Raw genomic sequence first — 25,401 nt, 5'->3', positions numbered from 1 at the left:
AGAGATGATAGAGAATGGAGATGATGCCAGTAGGAGATGATAGAGAATGGAGATGATGCCAGTAGGAGATGATAGAGAATGGAGATGATGCCAGTAGGAGATGATAGAGAATGGAGATGATGCCAGTAGGAGATGATAGAGAATGGAGATGATACCAGTAGGAGATGATACTGGCAGCTAGAAACATCCTCACCTCCATTCCTAACAGGCAGTGCTGGCAACTGTACATTCCGATTTGAAAAGCAAAATGGTGTAAATAGAATTCCCCCCCGGGAACAATAAAAGGTAAAAAAATAAGATCCGAGGGCTGTGTTACTTTTAGCTGATCTTGTTTCAAATGAGCTCTGATGCCCCGCCGAGTTTGTTCACGTGGCTGCCAAAAACCAACAAATAGTCAAATAAAAAGCCATCAGGGCATCGTACTCGCCCTTGGTGCTTTTATTTATTTGTTTTATAAGTGCTGCATTCGCGCTTTCTCACAGTGCCTCACTAAACCTATGGAAGCTGAGGAAACTTACATTAAAATGTCAATGTCTTTTTAACCTTCCTCTGATTATTATCCGCTCTGCTATCAAAGCAGAGATGACACGAGCGTGCAAAACAACGTCAACAAAATAGTGGAATCACATTGAACACTTAACAGTCACGAACATGCACAAAACCCCAAAAGCAGTGAAGTTGTCAGGTTGTGTAAATAGTAAATAACAACAAATCCTTTTCAACTTATATTCAATTGAATAGACTGCAAAGACAAGATATTTCATGTTCACACTGAGAAACTTTCTTCTTTTTTGCACATTTTAGCTCATTTGGAATTGGATGCCTGCAACACGTTTGGAAAAAGCTGGCACAAGTGGCAAAAAAGACTGAGGAAGTTGAGGAATACTCGTCAAAGACTTATTTGGAACATTCCACAGGTGAACAGACTAATTGGGAACAGGTGGGTGCCATGATTGGGTATAAAAGCAGCTCAGTCGTTCACAAACAAGGACGGGGCGAGGGTCACCACTTTGTCAACAAATGCCTGAGCAAATTGTCCAACAGTTTAAGAACAATATTTCTTATTATTGCAAAGAATTGAGGGATTTCACCATCTACGCTCCGTAATATCATCAAAATGTTCAGAGAATCTGGAGAAATCACCGCACATAAGCATTCAATACCAGTGGTCTTGGATCCCTCAGGCGGTACTGCATCAAAAAGCGACATCGGTGTGTAAAGGATATCACCACGTGGGCTCCGGAACACTACATAAAACCACTGTCAGTAACTATAGTCGGTCGCTACATCTGTAAGTGCAAGTTAAAACTCTACTATGCAAAGCCAAAGCCATTTATGGTAAAAATGGTAAATGGGTCGTACTTGTATAGCACTTTTCTACCTTTTTAAAGGAACGCAAAGCGCTTTGACACTATTTTCCACATTCACACACTGATGGCGGGAGCTGCCATGCACGGCGCTAACCAGGCCCATCAGGAGCAAGGGTGAAGTGTCTTGCTCAAGGACCCAACGGACGTGACTAGGATGGTAGAAGGTGGGGATTGAACCCCAGTAACCCTCAGATTGCTGGCACGGCCACTCTCCCAACTTCGCCACGCGGTCCCCCGTTTATCAACAACACCCAGAAACGCCGCCAGTCGTTCACAAACAAGGACGGGGCGAGGGTCACCACTTTGTCAAAGCAAATTGTTTAAGAACAACATTTCTCAAGCAGCTATTGCAAGGAATTTAGGGATTTCACCATCTACGCTCCGTAATATCATCAAAAGGTTCAGAGAATCTGGAGAAATCACTGCACGTAAGCCATGATATTACGCACCTTGGATCCTTCAGGTGGTTCTGCATCAAAAAGCGACATCAGTGTGTAAAGGATATCACCACATAAGCTCAGGGACACTTCAGAAAACCACTGTCAGTAACTACAGTTGGTCGCTACATCTGTAAGTGCAAGTTAAAACTCTACTATGCAAAGCCATTTATCAACAACACCCAGAAACGCCGCCGGCTTCGCTGGGCCCGAGCTCATCTAAGATGGACTGATACAAAGTGGAAAAGTGTTCTGTGGTCTGACGAGTCCACATTTCAAATTGTTTTTTGGAAACTGTGGATGTTGTGTCCTCCGGACCAAAGAGGAAAAGAACCATTTGGATTGTTCTAGGGTGAAAGTGTAAAAGGCAGCATGTGTGATGGTATGGGGGTGTATTAGTGCCCAAGACATGGGTAACTTACACATCTGTGAAGGCACCATTAAAGGAGAACATTATCACCAGACCTATGTAAGCGTCAATATATACCTTGATGTTGCAGAAAAAAGACCATATATTTTTTTAACCGATTTCCGAACTCTAAATGGGTGAATTTTGGCGAATTAAACGCCTTTCTAATATTCGCTCTCGGTAAGCAATCCGCCATTTTCTCACTTTCGTCGGTGTGTTGTCGGAGGGCGTAACAACACGAACAGGGACGGATTCAAGTTGCACCAGTGGCCCAAAGATGCGAAAGTGGCAAGAAATTGGACGACATTTGTTCAAAATACGAGGGTATGGGGAAAGCCGACGAAATGGTCAGTCGTTTGTTCCGCACACTTTACCGACGAAAGCTACGCTACGACAGAGATGGCAAGAATGTGTGGATATCCTGCGACACTCAAAGCAGATGCATTTCCAACGATAAAGTCAAAGAAATCTGCCGCCAGACCCCCATTGAATCTGCCGGAGTGTGTGAGCAATTCAGGGACAAAGGACCTCGGTAGCACGGCAAGCAATGGCGGCAGTTTGTTCCCGCAGACGAGCGAGCTAAACCCCCTGGATGTCTTGGCTCACACAGTCCCTTATGCAACCGGGGGTTGTTGGGGGCGTGGTTAAGAGGGGAGGAGTATATTTACAGCTAGAATTCACTAAGTCAAGTATTTCATATTATATATATATATATATATATACAAGAAATACTTGACTTTCAGTGAATTCTAACTATAAATATATATTTATTTTATTTTATATATATATATATATATATATATATATATATATATATATATATATATATATATATATATATATATATATATATATATATAATAAATACTTGAATTTCAGTGTTCATTCATTTACACATATACACACAGATAACACTCATCTACTCATTGTTGAGTAAAGGGTTGAATTGTCCATCCTTGTTCTATTCTCTGTCACTATTTTTCTAACCATGCTGATGGTGCATGCAATGGGGCAGTCCTGAACGGACTGCCCCATTGTCCCTCATAACTGCCTTCTCTTCGGTGCAATAACCCATTCCACCAACCACCCTGTTTTTGTTTTGTTTTTTCATGTATATATTCATTTCACACCATATTCATTGCACTTCTACATTTTTTATATTTCTATATATTTGCACATTGTTTTTCTAGCATGCACACATCGCACTGTATGGAATGGCCTCAATCTCGTTACCTTGCGTAATGACAATAAAGCTGATTCTGATTCTGATTCTGATGATGCATTGCTGTGTGGCACGCACAGAAGTGCTTTCATCAAATGCACTAGATGGCAGTATTGTCCTGTTTAAGAGTGTCACAACATTGCTGTTTACGGTAGACAAACTGCTTTACGGTAGACGTGACTGCTGTTGTTGTGTGTTGTTGCCGCGCTGGGTCTGGGAGGACGTTAATGAAACTGCCTAACAATAAACCCACATAAGAAACCAAGAACTCGCCCTCGATCATTCTACAGTTATAACGTGATTGGGCAGGTACGCTGTTTATTTTGTGGGAAAGCGGACCTGAGTCCGCCTGAATTTCGGGAGATTTTCGGGAGAAAATTTGTCCCGGGAGGTTTTCGGGAGAGTCGCTGAATTTCGGGAGTCTCCCGGAAAATCCGGGAGGGTTGGCAAGTATGTCACTGTGTGACGTCACAGGAAAATGGACGGGTGTTTATAACGATGGTTAAAATCAGGCACTTTGAAGCTTTTTTTAGGGATATTGCATGATGGGTAAAATTTTGAAAAAAAACTTCGAAAAATAAAATAAGCCACTGGGAACTGATTTTTAATGGTTTTAACCCTTCTGAAATTGTGATAATGTTCCCCTTTAATGCTGAAAGGTACATACAGCTTTTGGAGCAACATATGTTGCCATCCAAGCGACGTTATCATGGACGCCCCTGCTTATTTCAGCAAGACGATGCCAAGCCACATGTTACAACAGCGTGGCTTTATAGTAAAAGAGTGCGGGTACTAGACTGGCCTGCCTGTAGTCCAGACCTGGTATAATATGAAGGCTAAAATATGAGAAGGGAGACTGTTGAACAACTTAAGCTGTACATCAAGCAAGAATGGGAAAGAATTCCACTTCAAAAATGTGTCTCCTCAGTTCCCAAACCTTTACTGAGTGTTGTTAAAAGGAAAGGCCATGTAACACACTGGTAAAAATGCCTTTTTTGCAATGTGTTGCTGCCATTTAATTCTAAGTTCATGATTATTTGCAACAAATAAGAAAGTTTCTCAGTGTGAACATGAAATATCTTGTCTTTGCAGTCTATTCAATTGAATATAAGTTGAAAAGGATTTGTTGTATTCTCTTTTTATTGACCATTTACACAACGTGACAACTTCACTTGTTTTGGGGTTTGTATATTTATATGGTTTTTCTCTCGGCCCGACCCCCTCACCCAACCTGGGTCCACAGTGACAAAGTGTACCTCTCCACTCACGTTGTCATTGCTGCCGTTGTTGTTCTCGAACCGCGTCTCGATGCGGACGCTGAACTTGGGGAGGAAGGACACCTGCACAGCAGAACAAAGTGAGCGAGGTGGAGACGAGGAGGGAAGAAGGGGAGCGTTTTCCGGATGAGACGGAGCTCCGTCGGCGTGATGATGAAATGACGAGGGAGATGACTTACTGAGTATTCTGCGGCGCCCGCGGTGATCGATATCGGGTGTGGCGGGTGGGGGGGGGGGAGGAAAAAAAACGGTGTTATGCATGCATGTAAACACACTGACACGCTACTGCAGAGAAATGAATATTTGATGCTACTAGGAGGGAAAACGTGTGTACAGAGTAAACACCGTGTATAAAACATGCAAGGTGAAAGTGATATTTGATACCTGTGATGGTGAACGGGTAGAAATTCCAGGCCTTTTCTATCACGTAGCAGAAGTCCGGGACAAAGATCTTGGCCCATGATGGCAGTTTACTGAAAGCAACACCGGGAAATAAAATAAATAAATAAATACATTTTTTTTAAAAAGGGTAGGGAGTGGAAAAAGGAAGGCAACTTTGCTCACCGCAGCAATCATGTTATGATTCACCTCGAAATGCCTATTGTTGACGTTCTGCTCGCACCAGGAAGAACGGAACCAAATATGTTTGGGTGTGGCGATACTAAGTGTGTTCTAGTCGACAACACATGTATTTGTGGACTAATAGTCTGCACCTGACACCTATTTTGCACTAATTAGGACCGCTTGGACATTTCTATAAGGACAGTTTGGACATGAGGAGTAAGTGGTAGGACCTATCAAGGGGTAACGTGGTACTAGGGTCGTACGGTATAGTACCGCGGTACTATACCGCCTCTAAAAAGTACCAATTCCCCCATCCCCTGCAACCCCCCTGTCGTCGTCAAGTCGTGACATTGCTGGTTTTGACGAGCAGATGAGCATGTTCGGCAGCGCGCACGCACCGAGTACTTGCAAGCAGACACGGGGTGTAGACAGAAAAGGGAGAACGGACGCATTTTGGTGTAAAAAGTCATAAGCTTTAAGACGTGGCTCGCGTCTTCTCCCCCGTCATCTTTGTTGGGCTAGCTCGATGCTAATTCACAGTGGATATGCCATAAACATGCTACTGGTTAGCGTTAGTGACTTCAACACCTCCATACTTGTTAATGAATGAACACTACAGTTAAATGCACATTACAATCAAACAGTTGGTGTGTATTAAATACCATGCTTACAGTACAAACATTTTGTAGGGCTCAACAAAAGACCAGGCGGAAACATTAATTTTAACAGCAAAGACTACTTCCTGACTGCGGCAGCGAACTGTCTAGTGCATGGGTGTCAAACTCTGGCCCGCGGGCCAAATTTGGCCGTGTAATTTCACTTGGCCCTTGAGGCAATATCAAATTAACACTAAAGCTGGCCCGCCGATTATATATCGCGGCACCGCATTCACCGCTAATTCTAATACTTTCCAACCCTCCCGGGAGTCTTCCAAACTTCAGCGCCCCTCCCGAAAATCGTCACGTCTGCTTTTCAGCCAGTCCAACGAGCGCTGGCCCACGCTACAAGGTGTGTGTGTGTGTGTGGGGGGGGTTTGGTGGTAGCGGGGGTGTATTTTGTAGCGTCCCGGAAGAGTTAGTGCTGCAAAGGATTCTGGGTATTTGTTCTGTTGTGTTTATGTTGTGTTACGGTGCGGATGTTCTCCCGAAATGTGTTTGTCATTCTTGTTTGGTGTGGGTTCACAGTGTTTTATGTAACAGTGTTAAAGTTGCTTATACGGCCACCCTCAGTGTAACCTGTATCGCTGTTGATGAAGTATGCGTGGCATTCACTCGTGTGTGCGTACAAAAGCCGCACATATGACTGGGTCTGAACGATGTTAGAATGGATGAAAAGCGGACGTGACGATAGCTCGTAGAGTATGTTAAAGGCACTGCATTTAAGGCATGCCCCCAAGACTGTGGTCCGGGTGGACGAGATATAATGACTGATGAACACCTTCGTTGGATAATGAAGGTTGCCTCAGCTCAAAGCCTGAGCCCCGACATTAATGAACTAACATCCAAGGAAAGATGTCAGGTATCTGGCTTGGGCACATCAGATTAGATCAGTGTGTTGCAAACTGAGCAGTTTAAAGTCCTGAATGGTTGGTTTATTCATTGTTATTTTATTTTCAAATGTATTAGCCTGTGGAAAAAGTTAATGTTGATATTTAGAGGCATTGAATTTTTATTTAAATTGTATTTGATATGCCATTGATATTTTTTAATTATTATTATTATTATTTGAAACTGGATTTTGCATGTCACTATAAAGTTATATACACCTTGCTTGTTCAATATTTAATGCAAAACTTGTTTGGGTCCCTATTAAAAGGTTAATTTGTTCAACCTTGGCCCATGGCTTTGTTCACTTTTACATTTTGTCCCACTCTGTATTTGAGTTTGACACCCCTGGTCTAGCGTCTCGGAAATGCAACTGCATGCAAAGTCTACTAAAATACTTGCAAATAATACTCAGAAGGGCAAGAAAGAAATATCTAAAATCTGGATCACTACTAAATGTTACATTAAAGAATTTAGATGTTATTTTTAAACAATTTAACATTTATGAACACACAGAAAGGTACCTCTAATTGGAACTGTAGAGTACCGGTATTGATTCCTAGGAAGAGTGACTTTGGTACCGTATCGGACCATTCCTACTCAAGACTTTAACAAAGTTTCAGCTTAGTTAGAGCTTAGTACCATAAGTTGGTAAGAGACCTTTGACAAGAGAAAACACAAGTGCCGGGTTATATAAACCTTTCAGAGCTTGTTGGTACAGAGCAGGGGTGTCAAACTCAAATACAGAGTGGGCCGAAATGTAAAACTGAACAAAGGTTGAACAAATGAACCTTTTAATAGGGACCCAAACAAGTCTTGCATTGAATATTGAACAAGCAAGGCTTATATAACTTTATAGTGACATGCAAAATCCATTTACAAATAATAATTAAAAAATATCAATGGCATATCAAATACAATTTAAATAAAAATTGAATGCCTCTTTTCTATTTGCAGCCTTCTGAGGTAAATATCAACAATACATTTTTCCACAGGCTAATAAATTAGAAAATAAAATAACAATGAATAAAACAACCATTCAGGACTTTAAACTGCTCAGTTTGCAACACACTGATCTAATCTGATGTGCCCAAGCCAGATACCTGACATCTTTTCTTGGATGCTAGTTCATTAATGTCGGGGCTCAGGCTTTGAGCTGAGGCAACCTTCATTATCGAACGAAGGTGTTCATCAGTCATTATACCTCGTGGTCCACAGTCTTGGGGGCGTGCCTTACAGGCACTGCTTTTAACGTCCTCTACGAGCTGACGTCACGTCTGCTTTTCATACATTCCAACAACATGCTGGCCCGATCACAAAGTATGTGCAACTTCTGTACGCACACACATGTAAATGCCATGCATACTTGGCCAACAGCGATACAGGTCACACTGAGGGTGCCCGTATAAATAACTTTAACACTGTTAGAAATATGCGCCACACTGTGAATCCACACCAAACAAGAATGACAAACACATTTCGGGAGAACCAGGGGCGCCGAAAAGGGGGGGGTAAAGGAGACGGATTCTAGGGGCCCATGATGGAGGGGGGCCCAGAGAGGCCCCTAATGATGATGAAATTATAATACAGAAAAAATAATGACACTGTGTTGGGGGCCCTGTAAAGATTCTTTTCATGGGGCCCAAAATCCCTAGCGGCGCCCCTGGGGAGACCATCCGCACAGTAACACAACATAAACACAACAAAACAAATACCCAGAATCCCATGCAGCCCTAATTCTTCCGGGCTGCAATATACCCCCCCCCCCTCCGTGCGTGGTTGAGGTGGGTGGGGTTGGTGGGGGCGTTTGGTGGTAGGGGGGGTGTATATTGCAACAAAGTTCGAGTAGAAAGTTACAGTCAATGGACAATGTTATTCAGTGGTTGTCGTAGGATTCCATTTTTGCAGAAAATTGTCGCCAAAAGTTTGCCTGCTGCCTCGGTTATGGTAGAACCAAACACTGCGTGGTAGAAACCAGTGCCTATGTACGGGGCCAAAGACCCCGTACAAAGACCGAGGTCAAAAACTGGTTGTCCAAGAGAAGCTTTGAAAGGCTGAGATCTTGGGTATCCCAGCACCATATCAATAATAGATGGTACGGACTGAGTAATGACGGCACTTGATCCAAAGTGCTAATTGTTATGGGACAAGTGCAAAAGCTTAGAGAGGTTTCTCTAGCCTAGCAGGTTTATATTTTGTAAATGACTTGACTAAGATAGAACACAAGACCAACTTTTTCTGTTTTTTATTACATAGCTTGTTTTCTAGAGTTAAGTAGCTAGCTCTGGATGCATAGCTAGCTAGAGTTACTTAGCCAGCTAAAGTTACGTAGTTAGTTAGAGTGACGTAGCCAGCTGGAGTTACTAAGCTAGCTGGAGTCACGTAGCAAGCTAGCGTTACTCCAGCCAGCGAGAGTTAAGTAGATAGCTGGTGTTATGTAGCTAGCTTTAGTAACCTAACTAGTTAAAGTTACATTGCTAGCTAGAGGGACTTAACTAGCTAGAGTTACGTGCTAAGCAAGAGTTACTAAGCTAACTGGAGTTACGTGGCAAGCAAGAGTCAAGTAGCTAGCTGTGGATGCATAGCTAGCTGGAGTAACTTAGCCAGCTAAAGTTACGTAGCCAGCCGTAATTACGAAGCTAGCCGGAGTCAAGTACCAAGCTAGAGTTACTCTACTCTATCTACTTAACTGCAGTTAAGTAGATAGCTGGCGTTATGTAGCTAGCTTGAGTAACTTAGCCAGGTAAAGTAACGTAGCTACCTAGAGTGACGTAACTAGATAGAGTTATGTAGTTAGCTAGAGTTACATAGCCAGCCGGAGTAACTTAGCCAGCTAAAATTACGTAGCCAGCTGGAGTCACGTAGCAAGCTAGAGTTACTCCAGCCAGCTAGAGTTAAGTAGATAGCTGGCATTATGTAGCTAGCTCGAGTAACTTAGCCAGGTAAAGTTACATAGATAGCTAGAGTTACGTAGCTAGCTAGAGTTACGTAGCTAACTGGAGTTAAGTAGCCTGCTGGAGTTACATCGCAAGCAAGAGTTAAGTAGCTAGCTGTGGATGCATAGCTAGCTGGAGTAACTTATCCAGCTAAAATTATGTAGCCAGCTGAAGTCACGTAGCAAGCTAGTTACTCCAGCCAGCTAGAGTTAAGTAGATAGCTGGCATTATGTAGCTAGCTAGAGTAACTTAGCCAGATAAAGTTACATAGCTAGCTAGAGTTACGTAGCTAGCTGGAGTTACGTAGCTAACTGAAGTTACGTAGCCTGCTGGAGTTACGTGGCAAGCAAGAGTTAAGTAGCTTGCTGTGGATGCATAGCTAGCTGGAGTAACTTAGCCAGCTAAAGTTATGTAGCCAGCCGGAGTTACTAAGCTAGCTGGAGTCACGAAGCAAGCGAGAATTACTCCAGCCAGCTAGAGTTAAGTAGATAGCTGGTGTTATGGAGCTAGCTCGAGTAACTTAGCCAGGTAAAGTTACATAGCTAGCTAGAGTTAAGTAGACAGCTGGAGTTACGTAGTCGTTGCTGTAAAGTGTGTCATTTATCAGATACAGAATGTGTGTTTTTATTCCTAAACACGTTAGGATTGTAGTCCTTGGGAGACGGTTACTGGTGACATACCAACAAGCAGAAAAACAGCCTAAGTAACTACTGACAACACTCGGGAGCGTTTTCTGGTAAGACCAGAATTGTTTCCAGTACGGGCCTCAACACGTTTCTGTCTCTTGGACTTTTGCCTGCAGGGTCATCTGCTGTGTCGTGTTGTCACAGGTTCGATACTCGGAAACGCCAAACGGTTGGACGGTGAAAGACCGGAACCGGCCGAACACGGTTACGGAGCACTATGGTGCGGGAGAGCGGGTGGGGGTGATTCTGCCTACCTGCTGAGGTAGATCCGCTTCTCCGTCACCTGTCCCGGGCCGTGTTGGGGGTGCGTGTCCAACTCGTTCCTCACGACCACCACGCCTTCTCCCCCGCCGCTCTGCTCGCAGCTGTGCCTGCTGATCATGTACAGCTGCCCGATCCTGTACTGGAACCACAGCAAGACACGGAACTCAGAGACCAACGCTGAGACTTTAAATGGTACTCGTTACAACTACTGAGTCCTGATCTGCAATCGGTGATGTTGCAAGATCAGCAAAAACAATAAAAAAAACATGCATTGTTTTATATCAGCCTGCATCCAAAATGTCCGATATAAAACAAATACAAGGTGGCTAACGATGCAGCTAATGAGAGTACATTCAAATATATCCAAAAACCGCCAACAAAACTCTGTTTATATCTGGTGACGTTAAAATGGACCCAAAATCAACCAAAATGAACCATATTAACCCCAAAAACATTTAACCAAAAAATTTACCAAAAAAATTTGCCAAAAAAATGTTACCAATTTTTTTAACCAAATTAACCAAAATTAACAAAAAAATTAACCAAAACATTTACTTAAAATTTACCTAAAATGTACCAATTTTTTTCACCAAATTAACCAAAATTAACCAAAACAATTGACCAAATCAACCAAATTAACCAAATTTAACCAAATTAACCAACAAAATAACCAACAAAATAACCACAAAAACCCCCAAAGTAACCAAAAAATAACCAAAAAATAACCAAAAAATAACCACAAATATTTACCCGATTAACCAAATTAACCAACAATTAACCAAATGAACCAAACAAGATTAACCAAATTAACCAAACAAGATTAACCAAAACAATTACCAAAAATTTACAATTTTTTAAAACCAAATTAACCAAAAAATTCACCGAATAAACCAAATTAACTAAATTAACCAAAATTAACCAAATTAAACACATAAAAAATCAACCAACATTTAAAAAAAAATTGTTTTACCGAATTAACCAAATTAACCAAATTAACAAAATTAACCAATTCAACCAATTTAACCAATGTAACCAAATTAACCAATTCAACCATTTTTAAAACAATTTTTAAACCAAATTAACTAAATTAACCAAAATTAACCAAAATTAACCAAATTAAACACATAAAAAAATCAACCAACATTTTTAAAAAATTTTGTTTTACCGAATTAACCAAATTAACAAAATTAACCAATTCAACCAATTTAACCAATGAAATCCAAATTAACCAATTCAACCATTTTTAAAACAATTTTTAAACCAAATTAACCAAAATTAACCATGGATGTTTTTAGAGCGCTTTACAAGCTGAATAGAAATACTCATTTTACCTCCTTTGTTAGCTGACTTTTGCTAGCCTTTATTTATGACTTAGAACGCATAAAACAAGACAAAACATTTGTTCTGGTCTTCAAGAAGGGTTGTGAAAAAAACCCCGACATACACAATAACTTCTCTGACATTAAAACATAAAATAAATGAATTGAACAAATGCGCTAGCTTAATGCTAACTTGCATTGGATATGCTATAGACATGCTACTGATTAGCATTAGTGACTTTACATGGCAATTGCAATTGTGGTAAACTGACTAAACTAAGTCAAAGACTTAATGTGATCAATCTAAGTCTAAGACTAGATCTGACCAATCTAAGTCTAAGAATAGATCTCACCAATCTAAATCTGGCTAAATCCGACCAATCTAAGTCTAAGACTAGATCTGACCAATCTGAGGCTAAGACTAGATGTGACCAATCTAAGTCTAAGTCTAAATGTGACCAATCTAAGTCTAAGTCTAGATGTGACCAATCTAAGTCTAAGATTGGATGTGACCAATCTAAGTCTAAGACTAGATCTGACCAATCGAAGTCTAAGACTAGATCTGACCAATCTAAGTCTAAGAATAGATCTCACCAATCTAAATCTGCCTAAAGCAGACCAATCTAACTCTAAGACTACATCTGATGAATCTAAATCTAAGACTAGATCTGACCAATCTATATCTGGTACTATATCTGACTAATCTAAGTGTAAGACTAAATCTGACCAATCTAAGTCTAAGACTAGATGTGGCCAATCTAAGTCTAAGACTCAATCTGACCGATCAAAATCTAAGACTAGATGTGACCAATCTAAGTCTAAGACTCGATCTGACCGATCTAAGTCTAAGACTAAATCTGACCAATCTAAGTCTAAAACTAGATCTGAACAATCTAAGTCAAAGACTTAATGTGACCAATCGAAATCTAAGACTAAATGTGACCAATCTAAGTCTAAGACTAGATGTGACCAATCTAAATCAAAGACTTAATGTGGCCAATGTAAGTTTAAGACTAGATGTGACCAATCTAAGTCTAACACTAGATGTGACCAATCTAAGTCTCAGACTAAAACTGACCAATCTAAGTCAAAGACTTAATGTGGCCAATGTAAGTTTAAGACTAGATGCGACCAATCTAAGTCTAAGACTGGATCTGATCAATCTAAGTCTAAGACTAGATCTGACCAATCTAAGTCTAAAACTACATCTGATCAATGTAAGTCTAAAACTAGATGTGACCAATCTAAGTCAAATACTTAATGTGACCAATCTAAGTCAAACACTTAATGTGATCAATCTAAGTCTAAGACTAAATCTGACCAATCTAAGTCTGAGACCATATGTGACCAATCTAAATCTAAATCTAGATGTGACCAATCTATGTCTAAGACTAAATCTGACCAATCTAAGTCTAAGACTAGATGTGACCAATCTAAGTCTAAGACTAGATGTGACCAATCTAAGTCTAAGTCTAGATGTGACCAATCTAAGTCTAAGTCTAGATGTGACCAATCTAAGTCTAAGACTAGATGTGACCAATCTAAGTCTAAAACTAGATGTGACCAATCTAAATCTAAGACTAGATGTGACCAATCTAAGTCTAAGTCTAGATGTGACCAATCTATGTCTAAGACTAAATCTGACCAATCTATGTCTAAGACTAAATCTGACCAATCTAAGTCTAAGACTAGATGTGACCAATCTAAGTCTAAGACTAGATGTGACCAATCTAAGTCTAAGTCTAGATGTGACCAATCTAAGTCTAAGTCTAGATGTGACCAATCTAAGTCTAAGACTAGATGTGACCAATCTAAGTCTAAAACTACATCTGATCAATGTAAGTCTAAAACTAGATGTGACCAATCTAAGTCAAATACTTAATGTGACCAATCTAAGTCAAACACTTAATGTGATCAATCTAAGTCTAAGACTAAATCTGACCAATCTAAGTCTGAGACCATATGTGACCAATCTAAATCTAAATCTAGATGTGACCAATCTATGTCTAAGACTAAATCTGACCAATCTAAGTCTAAGACTAGATGTGACCAATCTAAGTCTAAGACTAGATGTGACCAATCTAAGTCTAAGTCTAGATGTGACCAATCTAAGTCTAAGTCTAGATGTGACCAATCTAAGTCTAAGACTAGATGTGACCAATCTAAGTCTAAAACTAGATGTGACCAATCTAAATCTAAGACTAGATGTGACCAATCTAAGTCTAAGTCTAGATGTGACCAATCTAAGTCTAAGACTAGATGTGACCAATCTAAGTCTAAGACTAGATGTGACCAATCTAAGTCTAAGACTAGATGTGACCAATCTAAGTCTAAGACTAGATGTGACCAATCTAAGTCTAAGTCTAGATGTGACCAATCTAAGTCCAAGACTAGATGTGACCAATCTAAGTCCAAGACTAGATGTGACCAATCTAAGTCTAAGACTAGATGTGACCAATCTAAGTCTAAGACTAGATGTGACCAATCTAAGTCTAAGACTAGATGTGACCAATCTAAGTCTAAGACTAGATGTGACCAATCTAAGTCTAAGTCTAGATGTGACCAATCTAAGTCTAGATGTGACCAATCTAAGTCTAAGACATCTTCAGAGGACATCAGATTTTTTCGTGACGGCGAAAACCCTTTTCAGGAAGTTCAAGTTTGACATGTTGACATTTGGTCCCTTAATCCTCCGTCTTAATCTGTGATCATCAACACGACTCCATTCTGAGAGACACAATGGCTCCATGAGGTAATCACCATTGTTTCTGCAGTTATTGGTTGCGATGAAAAAGCAGTGGTGATGTGAAGAGGACATACCCACACCTCATCCTTCACTGCTGACATTACCCAAACACGTCCTCCTACTAATTATCCTCCAGTGCAAACACTGACTCAGTGTCTATTCATCACAACAATGTGGCAGCTACAGTGTGTTTACTATCTGTGTGACTATCACTTTCAGGATGACAAAGTACAAAGTACAGTAAGTAACATTCTGTAAACGCAGACATCCATCTCGTTATCGGCTTCAGAGGCTCTGATAACCCCAGGCAAAAATGTTCCATTATGCGATAATAATTACAGCTCGAACATGTGTCATGGCTGAGAAGTTATTGTTCCTCAATGTAAACAAACCTCATGGGTGGATCTACACCTGACATCCACTGTAATGATACCAAGCACAGGAGCGTATTCTAGTCGATACGACTATGTAAATGTAAATGTATGTACTACTCCTAGTAAATATGTCCCTGGACACATGAGAGCTTTGAATATGTATGATCCTGGAACTACTTGGTATCGGATCGATACCTAAATGTGTGGTATCATCCAAAACTGATGCAAAGTATCCAAACAACGGAAGAATAAGTGATTATTACATTTTAACAGAAGTGTAGATAGAATATTAACAGCAAATGTACAAGTAGATTAATAATCATTTTTTACAGTTTGTCCCTCATAATGTTGACAACATAATAGGTGTATAAATGACACAATATGTTACTGCATACGTCAGCAGACTAATTAGAGGTCTTTGTTTGTTTACTTACTACTAAAAGACAAGTATGTTTATTTAAAATTGCAAAATTGCAATAATAAAAATATGTTTAATTTACCGTAAGATGTTTTGTTAAAATAAAGCCAATAATGCCATTTGTTTTGTGGTCTCCTTTATTTAAAAAGGTTTTTGAAAAGTATCGAAATACATTTTGGTACCGGTACCAAAATATTGGTATTGGGACAACCCTAATATATATATATATATATATATATATATATATATATATATATATATATATATATATATATATATATATATATATACAGAAGTCTGAGTACATATCATAATAATACAAATAATAATGATTATAATTGGTTATTAAGAGTATGTTAAAGTTCATCTTAAGGTTTTTTAATCAATCAGAAATATCAAGCAGCTAAAATGCACCAAACATTGATAAGTGCAGAGAGAGTGTTTTGCATTTTTCCCATCATCATGAATGGGTATTATTAAATTTTTTCTATGTTGATTGGATGTTTTTTTTTAAATTAAATAATATCCACAAAGTTCAGTGAGCAAGTTATGTTATGTGTGGCCATGTTTATTGATTTTTTCTACTGGTTGATTTGTTTTTCTTTTTTCTCTGCATCATGACTAGGGAAGGTTGTTTGGATTGGGTCTTATAAATGCCTGCTGTCTTATATTGACTTGAAAGTACAGTTAATGAAATAGTCCATTATTTTGGCCATTAGACGACGACAAAATGGCAGTAATCAGGTTACTGGATATCTATATATAGAATGGACAAAAATGTTTTCTGCACCGTGACTAGGGAAGGTTGTTTGGCCACCAGACGATGACAAAGTGGCAGTAATCCGGTTACTGGATATCCATATAAAGTATGGATAAAAATGTTTTCTGCACCGTGACTAGGGAAGGTTGTTTGGCCACCAGGCGACGACAAAATGGCAGTAATCAGGTTACTGGATATCCATATGTAGTGTGGACAAAAATGTTTTCTGCACCGTGACTAGGGAAGGTTGTTTGGCCACCAGACGATGACAAAGTGGCAGTAATCCGGTTACTGGATATCCATATAAAGTATGGATAAAAATGTTTTCTGCACCGTGACTAGGGAAGGTTGTTTGGCCACCAGACGATGACAAAGTGGCAGTAATCCGGTTACTGGATATCCATATATATTATGTATACATTGCTCCCAGTCAAATTGTTGATTGAACCCGTGCCTGCTCTAGACCATCGCCTGCAACCCGGACGTGCCTCGAGGTCACGTGTTTTCAACCCAGCTGTAGCCGAGTCCAAGTCCGGTCCTCATTCCTGAGCAAGGCTTTTGAACGAGCGCAGTCGTTCCTAGATTACGTTCAAGGCCAAAGAAGAATTTTCTTCAAGCTTCCGTACGAGTCTCGGATACGCTAAATCCGACCTGTCATTGTTAGGCTAACAGGTACTGGCGAGGACAATCCTGCCTGAAAGGACACGACTCCTTCATCCTGTGGTTTCTCTCGCTCTCATAGAATCTCCATTTTTTTTCCTTTAGGTAAATAATCCTGCAGGCTTTTGTTTGAACTTTGGTTATCACCAAACCATAAACCGGTCCAACTGGTTACAGGAGTGTTTCAGTACACAATAAGGAAGAGAAAGAAACAAAACAAATGGAAGAGATACAGGTCTGACATACACGTCCTGCACTGGCTTCCTGTGCACTTTAGATGTGACTTTAAGGTTTTACTACTTACGTATAATATACTACACTCCTATCTTGCTGATTGTATTGTACCATATGTCCCGGCAAGAAATCTGCCTTCAAAGAACTCTGGCTTATTAGTGATTCCCAGAGTCCAACAAAGTCTGCAGGCTATAGAGCGTTTTCTGTTCAGGTTCAAGTACTCTGGAATGTTCTACTGGTAACAGTTAGAGATGCTACCTCAGTAGAAGCATTTAAGTCCCATCTTAAAACTCATTTGTATACTCTAGCCTTTAAATAGACCCCCTTTTTAGACCAGTTGATCTCTTTTCTGCTCAGATTCAGTGACCACAGATGACGCGCTAGCTGTCCAAAGTCGGGACCTGGGGTGGACCACTCGTCTGTGCATCAGTTGGGGACGTCTCTGCACTGCTGACCTGTCTCCACTCAAGATGATCTCCTGCTGGCCCCACTATGGACTGGACTCTAACTATTATGTTAGATCCACTATGGACTGGACCTTCACACTATTATGTTATATCCACTATGGACTGGACTCTCACTATTATGTTTGATCCACTATGGACTGGACTCTCACTATTATGTTAGATCCACTATGGACTGGACTCTCACTATTATGTTAGATTCACTATGGACTGGACTCTCACTATTATGTTAGATCCACTATGGACTGGACTCTCACTATTATGTTAGATCCACTATGGACTGGACTCTCACACTATTATGTTAGATCCACTATGGACTGGACTCTCACACTATTATGTTAGATCCACTATGGACGGGACTCTCACACTATTATGTTAGATCCACTATGGACTGGACTCTCACACCATTATGTTAGATCCACTATGGACTAGACTCTCACACTATTATGTTAGATCCACTATGGACTGGACTCTCACACTATTATGTTAGATCCATTATGGACTGGACTCTCACACTATTATGTTAGATCCACTATGGACTGGACTCTCACACTATTATGTTAGATCCACTATGGACTGGACTCTCACTATTATGTTAGATCCACTATGGACTGGACTCTCACTATTATGTTAGATCCACTATGGACTGGACTCTCACTATTATGTTAGATCCACTATGTGTAAATGCCTACAAGTGTTTCCTGCTTTTAAAGCTTTAAACCGGAAGTAATAATAATAATAATAATAATAATAATAATAATAATAATGGATTAGATTTATATAGCACAAGTGCCGTTATGTCGTCTAGCCGTCCATAGCGTTTCTACTCGTGTGGACTCTTCCTTCCTCGTTCCAAGCAACGTTTGTGAGTTTTACAACATAACTAAAACAATTACTAAAGCGTCCCATGTGTGATGTCAGTAGGAGTGTTGTCGTGCATATTTGTACGTGCTATCGTAATGTAATGAAGCTAGTGTCGTTAGCATTAGATAATATGCTAACACGTTTACGAGTGTCTGTGTTAGTATTCTTAACTTTAATAGCATTCTTTTTGTATTGTTTCAGTTCCACAAGTTCCTGGGTAAACTCACCAAAACGTCACCGCAGAGTTATTGAGTCTGTTTAGCTGATTGGAGAGCTAGCTTGCGGAGATAGTGGGTCCATGACCGTGACTTCTGTTTTGTTGGATTATCCGTTTTACTGCCGTGTTACAGACACTGTTTGGAAACAATTAAGGTGTCAGAATAATTGTATCTAAGTTATCACAAAACTTTGTGTTGCCATGAGTTCCCGGCGAGAAGACAAAAGCTGTCTTTGATCCTACCAAGAAGAAGGCTTGTAAAACTCCACTGTGTAGGATGGGAAGCAACATGAAGGTGTTCAGTTTCTTTGATGTATTATAATCCACAGAAATATTTTGTCTGGACTCGAGAACTACAAAGCAGAGAGGAAGCAGGACCTGACTCCCCTCCAGGCGTCCTTTTCTTTGAACTGTTTTACGACCTTTTCTTTGAACTGTTTATAATCAAAGGTGATGGCTGTTTACGACCCCCCTCCCTTAGAAACAGCTGTTGCCATGTAATCAGGGAAAGTCCAAATAAAAGAGGAGGCGTACAAACTTTCGTCAGAGCGTGGTGGGAGACTGTACACGAGTACAGCCCAGACGTTTCTCCTCAATTGAGCCAAATTTAATTCTGTCTCTGTTTAATTCCTTGCTTCTTGTCTTGTTTAATAGATGTCATCAGTGTTTGAACCTGACATAAGGTAAACATTTACAAAATATTTATGTGTAAATAACTAATTTCACTAATATGTGGATGTATTTTTTCTTTCTAAAATGTAGTGGGTGCGGCTTATACACTGATGACCTTATACACTGATGAGCCCTATAGTCCGGGAAATACGGTAGTTGTGTGAATGCTCCAAAACATTCACACATATTGTTTTCTACACCAAAATTCATCTATTTATTCAACTTCTTCTTCTTCTCCAGATTTTTGCGCTCTACCTTCCACATTTTTCACCCGCTTCAAATCGTTCCAACCTCAAACTGTTCAGCCTATTCGGGAATCGCGGGCTTTCCCTCGACAAATTCCAAAAATTCCCAGATTTCCCAGAATTCCAGGTTTTCCGGGACATTTTTCCGTTCAAAATGAATTGGCCATTTATCAAACTTCCACCATTTCCACATTTTTCAACCCATTCAAACCCTTCCACCTTCGACACATTCCCCCATCCTGGAAATTTAAACTACTTCTTTTCCAAGTTAAAATTAATTCCAGGATTTTTCAGAATTCCTGGTTTTCCAAAGCTCTATTTCCACCCTTTTTTCTGGCAACTACTCCTCACACATTTTTCAACCCACTTAAACTGTTCCAACGTCAAAACATTCCTCTTAATCAGGACAAAAATCTATTTATTTTTTAACTGGAAAAACTCCCGGTTTTCCCGAAATTCCAGGAATTCCTTAATACCAATTCTCAATGGAACATGTTACTACTTCAACATTTCTCGACCAATTAGAAAAATTCCAACACCAACTCATTCAAACCATTCAAGTTTTTTTTTTTTACCATTTTCAAAAAAATTCCCGCTTTTCCTGAAATTCCCAAATGTTGGGGAAATTCCCATTGAAATGAATGTGACATTCGTCAAAGTTACACAACTCCCACATTTTTCATCGGATTCAAACTGTTCCCACTTCAAAATATTCACCGTGTTCGGGAATTGTGTGCTCTACTTCAACTATTAAAAAAAAAAAATTCCAGGATTTCAGTTCAACTTCAGCATTGGAGCATTCACACACAATTCCTCCAGGAATTTCCTCACCTAGTTTTTAGTTGTTGGTACCCACCTATTTTTATTTGGTACTCATTCCTAACTATAACACGTGTTGACATAATTGAACCCATTTTTTATTCAAAAATAAGACTTTTGATCTGCTGAAAAAAGCATATGATTTTTTTCCCCTCCTTTGCATGAGTGATCTATGTTAAATGAGCTCCGCTTCTTCCTACTCCTTTTCAGACTTTGACTCATGCAAATGCAAACATGTGTTACTTTTATCATGACTGACTTTGACTTCAGGTCAAATGTGTGTTAAGCATAATAACACACCTGGGCAAAGACAATAAAAAGGTGTGTGTGTGTGTGTTCTTGTATTTATACCCTTCTTGAGACATCAGCAAGGAAAAGTAGCTTCCATATGACGAGGTGTGAACAAGTAATGACATAAATCATGGTCCCAATACGGAAAACCATTGCATCTAATAGAGAGCCAAATACTAGAGTCCGTGAACATTGCTCCAAAGTCAGGATTTTTGTTGTTGATTTAATGTGCGTACAAAAGTAAACATTGACAGGTGCAAAGGCAGCAATATATGATAAAACAAGACGGCAGCTAAAGAAGGACTTCCCTATTCATCCCCGAAAAAACCCGGCAGATTTTACGACTTCCTGTGCTGACGTAAGACAAGCCATATGTGAGCATAGGATGAACAAATACACTACGCTACTAAGACTATAGTGGACATTAACAGTTAGCTTCTACAGCTGGGTTGTCCAAAGTGCGGCACAGGGGCCATCTGTGGTCCCTGACTCCTTTGTCATCGGCCTTAAGCACGTTACAAAAAAACAAACAAATAAAGATCTCGTTTGCACCCCCTGGTGGTGATATCTATCAAAATGAGGGTGGTCCCAAAAAGGAGGGATTTTTCAAATTGACTGTGTGTCGCTTTTAAAAGTGCTCCCTCTCTGGTCAACATATGAAACAACAAGTGTGTGTAGGAAAATAAAATTAATAAACAAAATAAATTAATAAACAAAATAAATAAATATGTATAAAGTCATACTGTAATAACTTGAAGTAAATAATGAAGATTAAAAACCAATTACAAACAAGAAATAAATAGATAAATAAAATAACTAAAAGCAGTCTTTTTCTCACAATGTGTCAACTTTTTTCTTATAAATTTGGAACAATTTCTCATATTCTTTCTGTTTCTGTAGTATTGCAATATCTTCTCATAAAATTATTACTTTCTTTATGTAAAATGATTCCTTTCTAATGCAAAATGGTGACATTTGTATTATAAAATGCTGACTTTTATCACAATATTGCCAATTTTTTGTAAAACAGTGAAATTTTATGAGTAAAATTGGGACTATTGTCATCATTTTGCCGAGTACAATTCCAATTATTGTTATAATATTGTCAACATTTTAAAAGTTTTGTCATAAAATTGTGACTTTTGTCGGGTAAAATGACGACCCTTTTCATAAAATTGCCAACATTTTAATCTTTTTCTTGTAAAACTGCGACTGTTATTGAGTAAAATTCCAACTTTTATCATAACATCGCACAAATGTTCTGTTTTTCTTGTACAATTTTGACTTGCGTTGAGTGAAATGACGACTTTTATTATAACACCGCCAAAATTCTACGTTTTTCTTACGAATTTGTGACCTTTTTCTTGTGAAATTCCAACTCATTTTTCACAACAAGCTTTTTTTTATACTTACATAATATGTATATATTATTAATGTTGTAAATACACTTCTTTATATATCTAGAAAGGCTGGTCCTAAAGAGGGAGGCATTTTTCTCAGGTCTCAAGAAGGTCAGAAAAACACAAGTGTGTGTGTGTGTGTGTGTGTGTGTGTGCCAGACAAACGGACTTACCTCATCCACAGTGAGCGGCATACATATTCGGTACTCTTTCATCAACATGCTGCAGGGTTGTTTGTGTGGCGTGCATGCAGACACACACACACGCACACACACACACACACACACACACACACACACACACACACACACACACACACACACACACACACACACACACACACACACACACACACACAAAACACACACACACACACACACACACACACACACACTCTCAGGTAACAACTTCTTGTTTTGTCAGCTGCGCCGCCTTCCTTTGTTTTGCCAATGTCAGCGCTCGGTGGACTCTGTCTGTCAATGTTGCCAAAGTCCCCGCGGACTCGCCAGGTCTTCCGAAGCTTCTTTCGCTTTCGGGTGTGTTGGCAGAGCGAAGCCACTCTACCTGTCGGACGCCCTCGTCACGCGCCGCCGTGCTTTGTTCGGGTCCTGCGTGGACGCCCCGCGCCGCGGCCTTCCCCCGTCTCCTCCCTCCCTAACCTTTCCCTATGTCAGTCGGCATACATTCCTTTGCCCTATCATGTTCCCCCGCACGCTCCCGCCCACTGTACTTCACCAGCTGCTCACCTGTGGCTCCTCCCACTTGTTGTGCTCGCCTGCCAAGTTCGTGCTGCACTGGACTTGGACGCCGTTCCCCTCCCCCGCCTTCTCCTGGCCTGGCCCATTGAACTCTGACACATTTTTCCTGTGCCGTGCTGTACGGACTACACTTTCCTGGGTGGATCTCGCGTAAGAGGAAGAGGGGTGGTTAGGGTTGTCAATTTACCGGTAGTAGTATAGTACCGCGATACTAATGAATCACATTCAGTACTACACCGCCTCTAAAAAGTACCGGTCCCCCAACCCTCCCCCGTCGTCGTGTCATTGCTGGTTTTACGAGCAGAGGAGCATGTTCGGCAGCGCACACACACAGAGTACTTACAAGCAGACACTGTGTGTAGACAGAAAAGGGAGAACGGACGCATTTTGGCGTAAAAGTAAAGATAAAGGTGAAATAATAATAATAATAATAATAATAACAATAGATTTTATTTGTAAAAAGCACTTTACATTGAGTAAACAACCTCAAAGTGCTACAGTGTATTACAAAAATAAATAAAGTAAAAAATAAAAAGATAATAAAAAATAAATAAAAATGAAAACTAGAACAGCCAAATAGCTCAAACTAGTATGCATATATCTAAAAAAAAGGCTTTTTTAAAAAGAAGGGTTTTTAAGCCTTTTTTTTTTAAAGCATCCACAGTCTGTGGTGCACTCAGGTGGTCAGGGAGAAGCAGAAAAGCCCGGTCTCCCATTGTTCCTGGCTTTGTCCTCAGAAGGTTGGAAGAGGTTAGCCTGTCCGGAGCGGAGGTGTGGTGTGGAGGATTTGGGGGTGAGTAGTTCTTTGAAACGACCCTGAGGAAGAGACATGCTAAATGTAGCTACTTCTAAATCACTAATCCTCACCTCCATGGCGACAAAGTAAGTTTTTTACAAGTATCATTATCACTGGAGGACGAGGAATAGCTAAACATGCTTCACTACACACCGTAGCTCACCGGCGTCACAATGCAAACGCACAAATTGAGATACAGACACACAAATTATTACTTGGGCATGTAAATTGGGTTACAGACGCACATATTGAGATACAGAAACACAAATTAGTATTTGAATGGGGTCACACACACACACACACACACACACACACACACACACACACACACACACACACACACACACACACACACACACACACACAGATTGAGATACAGACACACAAATTGTGTTACAGATGCACAGACTGAGATACGGACACACAAATTAGTACACAGACACATGAATTGGGTTGAAAACTCACAAATTGAGATACAGACACACAATTTAGTATTTGGACACGTGATTGGGATCACACACACACACACACACACACACACACACACACACACACACACACACACAGATTGAGATACAGAAACACAAATATTGTTACAGATGCACAGATTGAGATACAGACACACCCATTAGTACACAGACACATTAATTGGGTTACAAACGCACAAATTGAGATACGGACAAACAAATTATTACTTGGGCATGTGAATTGGGTTACAGACGTACATATTGAGACACAGAAACACAAACTAGTATTTGGACACGTGAATGGGATTAGACACACACACACACACACACACACACACACACACACACACACACACACACACACACACACACACACACACACACACACACACACACACACACACACACACAGATTGAGATACAGACACACCAATATTGTTACAGACGCACAGATTGCGATACAGACACACCCATTAGTACACAGACACATTCATTGGGTTACAAAGGCACAAATTGAGATACAGACACACAAACTAGTATTTGGACACGTGAATGGGATTAGACACACACACACACACACACACACACACACACACACACACACACACACACACACACACACACACACACACAGATTGAGATACAGACACACCAATATTGTTACAGACGCACAGATTGCGATACAGACACACCCATTAGTACACAGACACATTCATTGGGTTACAAAGGCACAAATTGAGATACAGACACACAAACTAGTATTTGGACACGTGAATGGGATTAGACACACACACACACACACACACACACACACACACACACACACACACACACACACACACACACACACACACACACAGATTGAGATACAGACACACCAATATTGTTACAGACGCACAGATTGCGATACAGACACACCCATTAGTACACAGACACATTCATTGGGTTACAAAGGCACAAATTGAGATACAGACACACAAACTAGTATTTGGACACGTGAATGGGATTAGACACACACACACACACACACACACACACACACACACACACACACACACACACACACACACACACACACACACACACACACACACACACAGATTGAGATACAGACACACCAATATTGTTACAGACGCACAGATTGCGATACAGACACACCCATTAGTACACAGACACATTCATTGGGTT

General features: G+C 40.1%; 1 protein-coding gene across 2 annotated transcripts in view; it reads right to left on the bottom strand.

Annotated features, from left to right (window-relative positions):
- Nucleotides 1-22,841, bottom strand: part of pitpnc1b (phosphatidylinositol transfer protein cytoplasmic 1b) — a 52,860-nt gene extending 30,019 nt beyond the window's left edge. The window contains exons 1-5 of one of the 2 annotated variants that reach the window (XM_072913068.1): nucleotides 22,366-22,841; nucleotides 10,700-10,848; nucleotides 5,100-5,188; nucleotides 4,895-4,902; nucleotides 4,707-4,778 (exon numbers count right to left, since the gene is read on the bottom strand). In XM_072913068.1, the coding sequence (XP_072769169.1) occupies nucleotides 4,707-4,778; nucleotides 4,895-4,902; nucleotides 5,100-5,188; nucleotides 10,700-10,848; nucleotides 22,366-22,413 (366 nt within the window). In that variant the 5' untranslated portion in view covers nucleotides 22,414-22,841. Of the gene's footprint in view, nucleotides 1-4,706; nucleotides 4,779-4,894; nucleotides 4,913-5,099; nucleotides 5,189-10,699; nucleotides 10,849-22,365 lie in introns of both variants that reach the window. The other variant, XM_061957592.2, reaches the window with a different exon arrangement.
- Nucleotides 22,842-25,401: the final 2,560 nt, after the last annotated feature.

Source organism: Nerophis lumbriciformis, linkage group LG04 (assembly GCF_033978685.3).
Source record: "Nerophis lumbriciformis linkage group LG04, RoL_Nlum_v2.1, whole genome shotgun sequence".
Classification (NCBI taxonomy): domain Eukaryota; kingdom Metazoa; phylum Chordata; class Actinopteri; order Syngnathiformes; family Syngnathidae; genus Nerophis; species Nerophis lumbriciformis.
Note: the sequence above shows the minus strand (reverse complement) of the source record. Positions and strands in the feature narration are given on the sequence as shown.